Source organism: Pelobates fuscus, chromosome 9, assembly GCF_036172605.1.
Source record: "Pelobates fuscus isolate aPelFus1 chromosome 9, aPelFus1.pri, whole genome shotgun sequence".
NCBI lineage: Eukaryota > Metazoa > Chordata > Amphibia > Anura > Pelobatidae > Pelobates > Pelobates fuscus.
Window position 1 is genome coordinate 62,019,093 of NC_086325.1, and position 14,803 is coordinate 62,033,895.

The 14,803-nt window shown below is 37.2% G+C and overlaps 1 protein-coding gene across 8 annotated transcripts in view; it reads left to right on the forward strand.

The window, feature by feature from the left end:
• FGF13 (fibroblast growth factor 13) overlaps positions 1-14,803 on the forward strand; it is a 386,748-nt gene that overhangs the window by 283,697 nt on the left and 88,248 nt on the right. For 7 of the 8 annotated variants that reach the window (XM_063431997.1, XM_063431992.1, XM_063431999.1 and 4 more), the window contains 2 exons: positions 6,604-6,714; positions 12,439-12,542. In XM_063431997.1, coding sequence (XP_063288067.1) covers positions 6,604-6,714; positions 12,439-12,542 — 215 coding nt within the window. Of the gene's footprint in view, positions 1-3,541; positions 4,625-6,603; positions 6,715-12,438; positions 12,543-14,803 lie in introns of those variants that run through there. The other variant, XM_063431995.1, reaches the window with a different exon arrangement.

Below are 14,803 nucleotides of genomic sequence, written 5' to 3' on the forward strand. Positions count from 1 at the left end.
AATTTGGACATGTAATGCCCATTAGTCACTGGTTTAATTGAGAGCCAAGAACTGGTGGTAGGCCAGTAGAGAGGTTGGCTCTGGTGAAAACATTGGAAGATATGTAGGTAGTTCTAAATAGGTTATTGTGGATTAGGTACATCAGTGGATGAGGTGCAGCAGTGATTAGCAGGCTACAGGCTGCTGGTAGTTTCATAAATATGCAATCAGATGAAAGAAATGTTGGCAGGGGAACAGCCAAATATATTTCATGTGTTCTATTGCTAGAAGATAACATGAGCTACAGAATTTAAGCATATCAAAACATGTGAGGTGTTTAACAATGCCATAAAAATATGAACTAGGAGATATGAAATCTCCTTTTTATTCCTCCCCCCTCCCTCCTCATCTTCCCTAACTCTCTAGAACAGTGGTAGTCAACCTTTTTCTACCTACCGCCGACTAATGCATCTTTTTGGTTAAAAAAATTTCCTTACCGCCCACCAGTTTTCGCGCAAATGCAGAATATTTTTTAGAAAGGAGGGTGTTTTAAAAAAAAATAAATGTACGTACATTTATCTTTTTATTTCTACTTAATGCAGGTTTATAAGGTTTTTAACTTTATAAAGTTTAATGAGAAAACAATAAAGTAAATTGAAATTACCTTTACTAGTGATTAATGAGATCCTTGTTTGATGCTGCGAGACTAAATCTTTGATATCTGGTTCGATTTTCGTAAGGAACAAACGAAGGTCTCTTTCAGTGATGTTCAGACGACTTCTCTGTTTGTGCATAATATAATTTCTCATTTGTGCGTCAGCTCATCTCCTCTCCCTCCTCAATTCCCCTCCCCACCTTTTTTTCCCTTTTTTCTATTTTTTAACCTTCCTTATAGCAATGCCCAGTAGGAAGGCTGAGCTAGGTAGCCCACTTACTATAGTCCACTATAACAGACAGGCACACATACAGACACATACAAGACACACATACAAGACACACACACAAATACACATACAGACACACACACACAAGACACACATACATACACACACACACACACACACAAGACACACATACAGACACACATACAGACACACATACAGACACACATACAGACACACATACGACACACACACACACATACAAGACACACAAACACACACAAGACACACATACAGACACACAGACAGGCACACATACACACATACAGACACACACACAAGACACACATACATACACACATACAAGACACACATAAAGACACACACAAAGACACAGGCAGGCACACAGACAGGCACACATACACACACAAGACACATACATACAGACACACACACAAGACACATACATACAAACAGACAGGCACACATACAAACAAACACACACAGACATGCACACACACATGCAGACACACACATAAGACATACATAGACACACACACACATGCAGACACACATACAATGACACACATACATACAGACACACACACACACACACACACAGACAGACACATACACACACACAAGACATAGAAAGACACACACACACAAGACATACCTACATAGACACACACACACAAACAAACACACACATTATATTTAAGTCACCCTCCTGTTTCCTACCTTTAAGGTGCAGGAGGGTGACTTTTCCTGGGGTCCAGTGGTGGCTCAGGTGGATGGGAGTCAGAGTTCCTACTCTGACTCCCTCTGCTTCCTCCCGCGCGGCTCTAAGTTTTAGCTGGGAGGAGTGACCGGGGAATCACTTCCTCCCAGCTCTGTGATGTCATCACAGGGGGCCCGGTCACGCTGTTAAAGCGCCCAGCGCTGACCGGGCCCCCTTACAATCCGCATCCATCGGGTGGCCCTGACAGCATGGGCCACCCGATGGACACTTTGGAAGGCGGCCCCGGCAGTTTACCGCGCGGACCGGAGCCGCAAATGGTCAGAGCAGTACCCAGTCGCACGGGTACCGCCGGCTCGCACCCGCCCACCCGCACTATCAACCTGGAAATCCTTACCGCCCACCTGGAATCCTGAAACGCCCACTAGTGCCACGCTGCACCATTCGGCATCTCCTCATAGAGATGCATTCAATCAATGCATTTCTATGGGCAGCGTTCAGCCTCTCTATGCAGAGAACGGAGACCCTGATTAAAGGTGCTGCACACTTTGCAGCACTGGACTAGGAAGCACCTCTAGTGGCCGTTTGAGTGACTGCCACTGGATGTGTTACAAGGCAGCAATGTAATGTCTGTAGCATTTAGAGTGCTAAGACTGCAGGGACATGCTATAGACACTAGAACCACTCACATTAAGATGTACTAGTTCTGTTGACTATAGTGACTTCTTAAACTGGAATCTTTTATTTATAGGAAAAGTGAGCACCATAAAAGCCAGTCAATGCAGTGCAGAGGTAGGCTATTGAAACCATGTTCTCCCTCATAGGACAGGTGGGTCTATATTGAAAGTCATGGTCATTTTCTTTTGTGCCTTGTTTTAATCATCATTGAAAACATTTCCAGTTGAGTTTTAGATGTATTTCAGTCGTACTTATCTTATTTTACATCTTGCAGTTAAGTTGTCAACTTACCAAACCTGGCTCTGTAAGGAAGAGACTCCCAGAGTTCTTTGCTATGTAGCTACTGCACTTGTGATTGACATAAACGATGGATTTACTGACAGTGACAATTCCTTCATATACAGCAGCCTGAGACATATACAAACGGTGATGGTCTCCCAAATGACTGCTTTGTCACACTTTCATTTTTAGCTATGGTTATGACATTAATAAGTATGCTTTATCTTTAAACTCCTGCAAAACAAAAATGTGATCATCAAAGCAAGAACAAAGTCATTATATTAATATAGTAACCCTTTCCTTTTTTAGTGACACAGCCGTTTCTGGCAATCAAATGGTTAAATTTATATGTGTTCTAGTTGAAATGCTTGGTAGCCAACCCTGCTTAGCAAATCCTTTAGCACACAAGATATTGTGCCAGATTCTACACAGGTGTATCATTCATGTTCACAACGACCATTTAAGATTCCCATTGTGTTCTACGTACTTTTGTATCATTTGATATCCCCATCACAACCAATAACACAGTGGATATCAGAACAGATAGAATATAAATGCAATACCTTAAAAACATAGCATTGATTACACTCTGTGTGTTCTGGCTGCTTTTTTATGATAACAAAAAAAATATAAAACTAAAAAAAAAAATATACTCCGCGTGTGGTTGCTTCCTGTATTGATGGTCGTGAACAGAGGATTTTCATTGCTTAATAATACCCTGCACTAAAGAATTTACATTTAACAGGCTAGCAGAGAATCTTATATCATGCCATGAGGAAGAACTAGGCAGGAAAATTAGATGGACCAATCGGGATAAAGCATCTATCAGCCAATCGTGACTTTAGAAAAATGACCAATCGTGCAGTGCTTTGTATTACTAATCCAGTAACTCTCTTGCATCTTTAATTTGTCCTGGCAAGGAAAGAGTAATTTAACAATTAATTCAAGCTACCTTTCTCTCTCTCCGGGAGATGGCTCTTGAGAGCAAGTTCCCTTCATCAACACAGCTCATCTTGACCTCCCATGCCAAACCTCTGCATTCATAGAAAAAAAGCTGCAATAGGAAATCATGCAGGACTCTACCCAACAAAATGAGCAACTGGATTGCAATGCTTTAATTGTGCTTTTTAAAAGTAGACACATATTTTTAGATGCTGCACAACAGGAGATTGGTCAGAGCGTTTCTGTATTTCATTGAAAAAAAAAAAAGGGACGAGATCAGAACCATCTGCATTTCTTTTTCTCTCCCTCTCTCTCTCTCTCTCTCACATACACGCACACACACATACACACACGTTACAAGTGGCTCTTGTGCCTGCAGACAGATTCTGCTGCTACTGCTGCATTCTATGCTGTTCCCTTGGAATACTAAAATATCAAAGTGTTTCTTGCTAAAATATATACACCGGATGTAACTGGTGTGCCTAAGGAAAATAAGATGCATCGCTTAACAGATCCAGACGTGAGCTGTATTTGTGATGAGTGGATACAAGCAGAAACAGGCAGCGACCATTGTTTCATCGAGGTCAAGCCCATTCTGGAGAGTTGGTCAATATTAATGTCTTAAAACCTCAGAAAATAAGTATTGAACAAGAAGGAAGAATATTCTACCACCCAATATCAAGGTGTCCTGATGGTTACAGGAAGTGCCGGCAATTGAAAAGTTGACAGTATCTGTAAACTAAAAAGGATCTTAATCATCCGACAATGTTCTTCAAGTGGAATGTGTGATTTGCATCTGTTGACCGCAGGAAAATTGGACATATTAATGTTAACATTTGTGGCATTAGTGGGAAAAGTTTTACGTAAAAACAAGCTTTCGGCCGACTCAATATTATTCATCTGACTAGTTCTCGAGGATTTTGTTGATAAACATTAGCTATGGCTGCCGCTATAGCTAGCTCTTTGATTAGACAGAAAAGACAAGCCCGGGAAAGAGAAAAATCCAATGCATGCAAATGTGTTAGCAGCCCCAGCAAAAACAAAGGGAACTGCGAGAAAAATAAACTCAATGTCTTTTCTCGGGTCAAACTGTTCAGCTCCAAAAAGAGGAGAAGAAGGAGACCAGGTTTGATGGATTTTGTTTTAAATAGTAATATTGTTTTTGTTTTTTTCGTCTTCATCATTCATCAGTCGCACATCATCACGAATGCTTTCGCTTATCCTCATTGACAAATTTATGACTGTTTATCATCAGCGTCATTTTAATATACATAACTGATTTGATGAGAAGAATATATGTTGCTAACTAAACATAAAATGTTAAAGTATTTAAATGACTACGATAACTTCATATTTGTGGCATGGGCTCTCCGTTGGAAATGTGGGATACATTAGAAAGATGGTTTAGATAAACTTTACGAATGGCTGGATCAGAAATGTAACCCTTTTTGTGACGATGCAATGCCCTGGTAACTGAAAGGGTTAAATAGTTATACAAGGGAGTGTTGAAAATGCATGTGAACAATAATCCTGTACCTGCCTTTATCACTCTATATCCTTATATTGCTCAACAATTCTATCATTGTGTGTATTTCATTGTTTACAAAAATCACCTCCTATTATCTGAGAGCAACACTGGAAATTAAATACAATTTGTAAAAAAAATAAATCAATCATAATTTCTGTGATTACAATGCCTAAATGGAAAGGTAGATATACTGTTTAAGAGTGTCAGAATGAAAAAAAGTGTACAAGTTGTACGGCACTGTGGACTATGTTGGTGTGTTATAAATAATATAACACTAAATACATTTAATTTTAAAAACATGTTCATATTGACTTTTAAGATTAAACGAGCATGGCTAGACTATATCTGTGATTAATTGTAATAAAGTGCGTAGGGAACTGCACTCACTCCCATCAGTCTGAGCCAGGGTGATTTTTCTGTACAGGAACCAAAACACCAGATTCCCAAATTTGTAAAGAAATAGAGGTCCAGGCACTCCTTGGTTCAAAAAATAGGCACTTTAATGAAACCACAGCAACGTTTCGACCATAAAGGTCTTTTTCAGGTTGAAAAAGAAACCACAGCAACGTTTCGACCATAAAGGTCTTTTTCAGGTTGAAAAAGACGTTTATGGTCGAAACGTTGCTGTGGTTCCATTAAAGTGCCTATTTTTTCAACCAAGGAGTGCCTGGACCTCCATTTCTTTATATCTGTGATTAAAACTGTAACCCTTTAAAGTCCAGTCAATGTTTAAGTGGATATGCATGATTGGGAGTTGTCTTCCAGGGGCAGAGGATATTTAAGCTTTGCACGAATCAAGCTACGTGCTCTGTTAGGCTGCTTAACTACATAAGTGCTGTTATGGTTAGAAAGGGATTATGAAAACTGCTGAAAATTTCTGAGAAGGAAACATCAAATTCTGACTACTTTCTGATGCACTTATTTATGTAAACAAATGTTTGCTGCCAATACCCTTGTAACCCTTTCTAGTGCCTGATACAAATAATTTCTATCTGACTTAACCATTGGAGGTCAAAAATATTCTAATAATGCAGACTATTTTATTTTCATTTCTTTATGATGTACACATTATCATTTTATTTATTTGTGACTAGTAAAATATTTTGCAAAAACTAGTCTTTTGCCAAAGGAAAAAAAAAAACGGAATTAAGAAAAACATCGACCAAAAGTATTCTTACAGAAACAGTTACTTTGTGTTGGGTTCCAGTGCTATCAGACTCTAGATATACCATTTTTGGGGTAATGCGGAATACATTTTTTATTTTCTGCAAACTGAAATAGCTAATTATATGGCAGTATGGTATGACATATGTGAAACCTGTGGCTATATAATGTCTTCGAGGACTGCTAGGGCACGCAGTTCTAGAATTAATGGGGCATATCCAAAATGATGTTGGATTCTCCATATACAGCAGTTTTCACTATCTCAAATTGAATGGCAATTCCATGTGATTTATGTGTTTGTCTGAAAATGAAATGGAAGTTTGTGGAACCACACTAAAAACAGACAGAATGTGAATGGCTACAATTTACCAGAAAGATCTAATCCACTGTTTGCACTCTCTTTTTACTTTCAGAACCTCAGCTTAAAGGTATAGTGACTAAATTATACAGCAGGCAAGGGTACCACTTGCAACTACAGGCAGATGGCACCATCGATGGAACAAAAGAGGAGGAGAGCATATACAGTAAGTTGCATCTGACATTGTTTGAATAAACTTTGACTAGGATATGGTTGGTTCACCACCTTACAGGCATTTTCTAATGAAAGTTTAATCTGGCTTTCACACTCAAAACTGTTTTATTATTATTTTTTATTTACTAAGCTAGAGATTTTGTAGAATTGAAAAGGGAGTAACACATTGTGGGCCACATTTGTTAATTCTCCAAGTTCTACAATCTTCACTTCCGTGAATCAACTCTAACGTGTTCGATTCTAGAATCCCAAAGTCAATTCAAAGTGGGGTGTGTGTGTTATAAGAAGTGGGAGGGGGAGGTTTAAGGTTGTTGTTAGCTAGAAGAATCAAATGTTATCTCCATGGAGATTCAGAGATGTCCTCAAGATTTTATTTCATCTCATCAAAGAATATATATTCACCCACACATTTTGCCAATAATAGACTAGTCCTGTTAGACATTATTTAACTCTTTGTCTGACAGAAAGTCCCGTAGAGGAATGCTAAACTCTTGCAGCTGTGATATTAACCCTTTGAGAAAATGAAGGAAATGAACATGCCTTGTATGTCCTTTTGGTAAGAACCAGTGTGGCACTAAAATTGTAAACAACCTAGAGGGTTTCCAGTCTAATTGGAAGTGGTTTATCAATATTTAATTGTGCTAGTAAATGCTGTACATATGTAGACAAGCAGGTGTGTGTGCTTGTTTATATATGTAGAGCCTATAATAAAAAGAAATAAAAAAACAAGCAAAAAAAAAGTCTGAAGTAAAGTTTGCTTTGAATAATTACCTATAATCTTTCATAAGGCATAGTAAAAATATTTATAAAAAAGAAACTTTGACAGACATTTTTTTTCATTTGTTAAATCTTTACAGCCCAACATCAATATTATAAACAGAAGCCCATCACATTTGTTTCATTTTTTAGTACTGAATGTTTTCCTACTAATTTACTAATCCTAAAAGTATTATTAAGATAGTTATTTTTCCTGAGCTGCCACTCAAACCTTCTCTCCGCAAACACCTTTTAAAATTTGACACTCTAAGCAAAAAAATTAGAAAAAAATGATACCGTAACTAAATACAAATCTAAAACTTATATAGGTTAAATCATCTACATAAAGCACATCAACTGCACCAACCTGTTACACTGCACCAACATGTCACCAATACGGAACCAGCCACACAGAACTTGTATATTACATACACAACATCAATCAAACACATAGAATCCAGACGTAAATTGTATAGCACCAATCAACAAGAAGCTACGTACATATCAATTATACAGCACCAATCAACTACACAGCACCCATACATCAAGTGAACAGTACCTATCAAACACACAGCACCCTGTATGTCAATTAGACAGCACCTATCAACTACGTATCATCCATAAATCAATAATAAAGCACCTGTCAACTGCATAGCACCTATACATCAATTATACATCACCTATTAACCACACAACATCCATACATCAATTGTACAACACCAATTAACCACACTTTTTGGTTCACATTGAATAATGAATGTACTGTGATTTGTGTAGGGCAATGTAAAAGGGCCTATAAATAAAAATAAAAAAGAAATAAAAAAAGCCCAATTAAGTAGTATACTTGACATGTGGCTCAACAAACTGTGCTCTGCGTCACCCATAGAACAAACTGTACTTAATGTTCTATTTGAACTATTATTCCTTTTTTTAAAGTTAATGAGGATCTGGTGTTAGGTATGGACAAAGTCCAAGGACAACAATAGTTTTATTTAATGAGTCTGACAATAATTTGGCTGTACTTGATATCCGAGTGGGTGTCACCATACAAATTCAATCTGTGTGTTAAACCTAACAAAGACCACATTGGTTCTCTTGATTCTATATTTGGGTTTAGAGGCTCAGACATACACGACTTTTGTAAAATATGTTACCTGCGTTTTTAAATCTAAAACTAGGAGTGTTATTTTTTAATAGTGGTTTCTGGATCCTGTGTTGCCTGCTCACCAATACATGCTCGGTGGTACATTCTATGATATTACGAGTGACTGCAGGAAATACCAGCAAGTTAATTCATTTTCTTGCAGCCATCATATCCGTGTTGTCCTTGTTGCTACAGCTGTTTACTCTGTTGTTTAAGTCACAGTGTGACCACATATAGCAAAACAGAACACCCATGATTCTGTGAATGACTGCATGAAAACACATTAATATGCTGTCTGATTTCTGCTTCGTGTCTTATAACAGGGACCAATCAATGGCAGCAGCAATTACAGGATAATATGGCTGCAATAAAATATATAATATACCTATCTGATAATCTTATCTATCTATTCAAATCATCGTGTTTAAAATGGAGCAACCAAAATACTGAGCATCATATGAGAGATGGTGTTAACGGTGCTGTATTCATAAGAACATAGAGATAAAGGTAGGGTTCTGGAACTACTTAGATTTAGGACAAGTCAATTCTTAGAGTTTTAATCACTAGAGTGAGAATTCTGAGTGGAATCAAAGTAATTTTCAAAATTTAAGGACAAAATAACTGAATTGAAAGCAAAGCGAATTTGGAGAATGTTTCCAGTTCAGCTATTTTGGCTTTAAATTTGCAATTCACTTTGAATTCACCTGGAATTCCGACACTAGTGAATCACACTGTTAGATTTAGGAGTACTTCATTTTCGGTGGTAATTAGGGTAAGTCAATTATCCAACTTATTTTAGGAGCAGCTTAATCAAAATGTAGTGCACTGCAGCTGCACCAATTTAAGCTAGATTGCGAATTATGGGAGATATAAATCACAGCAACTACAGTGGTGAAGGTTAGTGGGTATCAATGCTCCCAATGTCTGAGAAAGACCATGCAATGTTACACAAAATCTAAAAAATACGCCTTTACATTTCTTTCTGTCTGCTCCAAGACCAATTTTTACGTTGTGAAGAAACACTTTTCTCTGCTAGGATAAAAAAGAAGAACACTCCCTTGTAAAGTACCAATGGCTGATTAATAGCAGCCAGGGAGTAGGTAGGAGGGAGAGAGACCTCTGTGCATACTGGTGGAATTATAAGCAGGATTCAAAAGCAGCCTGCACTGCTTTAGATAGTACAGATGCCTTGTTTTGCCCAGGTTAGAGTACTTACTGTGTCTGTGATTATCAGACTACAATACTAATGTATGTATGTAGGCGTGATGCGTATACAGTTGCCTGGCTAAACTAGGTAATTGTATTTTACGGAGAATTGCAAGTTGCTCCAGTAGCCTACACATTCACCCTTCAAAATATCCAGTCTGTCCATCTTCTGCCCCGCTGTGAAAATGCAGCACAGTAATCATTGAGTCTTACAGGCTCCTTTATAGTGTAAAAGAAGAATTTGCAACTCTTGTATGCAATGCTTAGAGACTGACCAGAGGTCTGGTAGAGAAATCGATTTATTTTCCTGGTGAAGACCAGAGCAGAATTTGGGAGGAATGTAAGTAGGGTTTGTTCTAACTTCATTAGTTTTGCATTGAAAAAATATTTACGTACATATTCTTGATAACGAATAATATTAATAATAACAAAGTATTTAACCAGGAAAGGTACATTCAGATTACTATGTTTTCCAAGTACGTTCTGGGGATGTTACTATTACCCAATTTAATGGTACTCATTTTATCTACCTTGGATGAATTGGGTAACGAGTCAACCCTGCCGGGATTTAAATGGGTTAACCCCAAATGTTTCTTCTACTTTAAATTCCAATCACCCTTCCGTGAAAGTAAAACAGAATGTGTTAACTTTTTCTCTATAGCGCAAAGCCAAAATAAAATACATTTGATATCAACCTATTGCTATAATTATAAAGTCCACACTCACTTTGCATGAATTTAATATTCTCCATATGGAAAAATTGTAATTGACATAAAAAAAATAAATTATTGTATAACTGTTTTACATGTGGAGATTTATTTTATCTATGAAACTGAAGCACAAAAAAATATAGTCTTTATTTTAAACTGTCTGCATATTACAATGTCATTTGTGCATCATAGTTGGGATGTATTTCACTTATTTAAAAAAACATTTTCTTTGAGGAGATTGGAAATAAAATGCAAAGGTTATCAATTCTTTATTCTATTCTTTGAGAAATTTACAGCAAAATACAATACATGAGTATTGATAAATAATATGTCTTGACTGATCCCAAGCCTATTATATTTCATTTCAGTGTAAAAATATTTATTTTCCTATCATGGATATTCATTCACTGAATACTTGCAGTAATGTGAATGGCAGACTAATTGCATAATGTATGATTAAACTGCAAAGTTAGGGGAACAAAACTGCAACTCTATTTAATATGGATCTAGATAGGGTTAAAATTTAGCACTGTATCAGCATTTTAAGAGTAAACAAAGTATGTGATGCACATAACATTACCGTATATCAAACAAGGGTACGTTACAGGAACCAGTATTGAAATAAATTAAAGTGGTTGTCCATAGTAGCATAATAACCTCTAATCAGAGGCATCCTAGAGCTTACATAGATTCCCCTACAAATTTAGATTTGCAACACAGTTACCAATGCACACAGAGACACACATCCATACATTCACTACACTAAACTACACTCAACACTAAAATGTTCTCTTTTCCATATACTTACTATATCTCTTCTCTCTGGCTCAACGGGGAACCGTAAAGGCATTTGTGGGAGCATGGCATGAAGTGCCACTACCTCTGATACATCAGCGCTTTAATTCCATTCTATTTCGAAATTTCTTTGAGAGTCAAGTTAGTTGCTGTCAGAACAGCCCGTGAACCCAATGTCTCTGTATATTTAAAAAAAAATACCTAAATTTTTGTGAAAGTTTTTTCCATCCATTTTCATCTTTAAACAAGGAACATTAAGAGTTATTTTTCATAGTGTGCCCCTTCCAGGACACGTGACTTAGACAGCCCAAAACTCTGTCTCAGACTGACTAATGTCAATTCTGTGCAACCGTTGTCAGTGCTCACTGCGTGCTGCCTACAGACGTAAAAATCTTCCCCTTACTCTTTCAAAGCCTTCTCCTCCCCTCCCTCTGTGATTTTAAAAGTTTTTTGTTTTTGAAAAATTCCACTCCCACTCTCTCACCCCCTCCCACTCTCTCCCTCCCCTCCCCGGCTCAGATTGTGTGCTTCTACTCTGAGCCAGCAAAACAGTCCATTCACAGGCTTCTCTATGAGAAACATGTGATGGAACAGTGCGAATGCCAGGCGACATCAGGGCTGGGTATGGAAGATCAATGCGAGGAGCTTCGCCCAGCAATGGATTAAGGTAAGTTGAAAACTTTTTAGAGTTGTTTTTTTTTACGGGGGGGGGGGCACACATAATAGTAATGCCCTATATGGAATTATAACGGATGTTTAATAACAGTCCTTCAATGCATACTATTCCCACTGTTGGTATATTCATGTTTTTGTAGTACCTCTTCATAAAATAACAGATCAAAGGCTTGGGTTGTCATTTTCTAAATCTGTTTTGAATGATTTTTTTTTTCAGCAACATTTATCTATGCCTGAATAGAAAATATGCCTCGTGCAGTGAGATAAATTACTGTTTCTGAGAAATTCTGAGCCACTTATTTATTTGCAATGCTTTCAAGATGTTCCAGGATCGGAACACAAGGCACCTAACAACCCTGTAAAGTGCTCAGACGCTAGCAGCATTTTCATATAACTTTACCTAATTTGTTTTATTTATTTTTTTCTACAGCTTTGTTTAACCTTATACCAGTTGGTTTACGAGTGGTGGCAATTCAAGGTGTTCAAACTAAATTATATTTGGCGATGAACAGCGAAGGATACTTGTACACATCAGTAAGTACTTTCTCTTCCAATTGAAATTAAATTAATTCAGTTTATTCTTATCTTGTATGGAAACCATGACTTCAATACTATGGCTCATACAGCTGTGTGGACATCATGTTCCATAGCTATTATTATAACTCTCTTGAAATGCAGCTACTTTAGGTCAAGGTAACTTGAATGGACCCAAACTACTATAGACTGCTTACCTCTCCCTTCATTAAGGGGGAGTTGTTTGAAGATGCAAAATTTTACTATTTATATAACTGTCAGCCACATAAAGTTAAAACAACTGCATTCAAATAGTAAATTTTTCAACTTTTTCAAAAGTTTTCAAACGTAATGCTCCCAGCTTGCTAAATACCCTCAATAACATTATATCCCTTCTAATTTAATCTTGGCCACCGACATGTGGATTATGTCCCCAGCAGCTGTCCTTGCTGTGTAATACCATATTAAATGGACTAATAATGTGTGTAGTTACAAGTCTGAGCACCTGGTATCTCTGGTTGCTATTAAATACAATCGCAGATGGATAAACAAGGGTTCAGGTCTGAGTACCCAGAATTCTGTGTAATATCATCTCAGGTGGGCTATAAGGGGATGGAGCTGCATCCAGGCCCAATTCTCTAGCAAATGTGACTCAGTCTCAAGATTGATTATTAGGAAGTGAAGTTGTACCCAGATCTGAGTACCTTGAACCTCGGGATTAGCCCCTAGGAGGTTTGTGCACCGTGAAGTGCTGTCCTGCTGATGTAGCGGTAGGAAGCAGGAAGGCCCTTTTTTAAAAACACCTTAATCCGTTAGTGTTAGTGCTCTATTTATATAGTATGAAGTCCAGCCCAAGGTGGTGAATGATGAGGGCTGTGAATTAATAATGAACATAGCTTTATTCTTCCCAGAATAATTATAGGCTCTATTTGGATATACACCAGGAACACAAAGCAGACTTTTTTAATTGACTTGGTATGTTCCCAAGAGCTAACAATCTATCACATAAAGGGAAATCAACTAGAAATGTTACCTAAGCCTATAAACATTAGATGCAGCCCTTTCATTTAGTGGTGACACAAATGGAGAACTAAGGAAATAACAAAATATGGCTTACAGGTTTTCATTGTAAGATGCTCTCAGCTTTCTGAAATATTTATAAACTATCCAAAAGCAATTATTACCAATGCATGAGTTTCCAGCGATCACATTGCCTTCTAACAGAACATACCATGTTTACATGAAATATTTATGTCTAGAATTGTTTAAGCATGCTTACCCTATCTATTTTAGGGTAAGTTTAGGTGTCATTTTTAAGACTACTTTGCAGTTTGTTACTAGGTGTCTAAATGTGGGTTATTTTTAATTGGACCTATAGATCTTGGGCTATTTTTTAATAATAAATTACCCAATTAAATTACAAATAAGCATTACATGTGCTCGTATTTTTGAAGTGTAATGCTGTCTTTATTTATCACCCAGTTGCCAATTTGTATACAATCTGTTTTTGATTTTGGTATTCTCAGAATCAAGAGTATAGCTTTTGTCTATCAGTCTATTTTTTTATGTTTACTGTAGAATGTATCCAGCCATATCTGTCTGTATTTCCTGTATTGTACCGAAATGTGGAATATGTTGGAGTTATAGAATTACTAAATAATAATAAGAGTATTATTTTGTAGTGCATTGTAGCTTGAACCTTCCATGTGTTCATAGAATCTATGCCTAGTAAGAGCTCTGACACTCTGCATGTTTTCACCAGTCGGGGTCTATGTAGTTGTCATGGGCAGGAGCGAAGCAGTGGTATGTTATTAACAATATTTCATAAAATCCACCATAATTTCACTATTACAAGCTCTATGATGGTGTTTATTCACATTTTGCTGCTCCCTTTTACATGTAAGTCAAAGCATAAAAAAGACCAACAGACTGAGTAACTGAGTGGTATTCTGTCTTTTAAATGCCCGATAAAATATAATTACTAGACCTCTGCATGGGCATAAAATGTGTTTTTTTCCCCAACCACTTTGGCAGAAAAAAACAAACTCGGGACGGAAGATTTTAGTACATGCTGCTATTCCGCTAGAACAAATTTCAGGTAATAGCAGGAAAAAGGATGACTACAACTATGTTGACAATGGCTGCAATATTGCCTGGCCTAATGGCTACCAAATGTCAGCTATTATTCCCACTGCCAATTCTGAGTTGCCAAAATTAGATTATTATGTACCTGGATTAAATAATAAGAGAAAACGTAGTTTTATAAGGATTGGTTGTAGTCT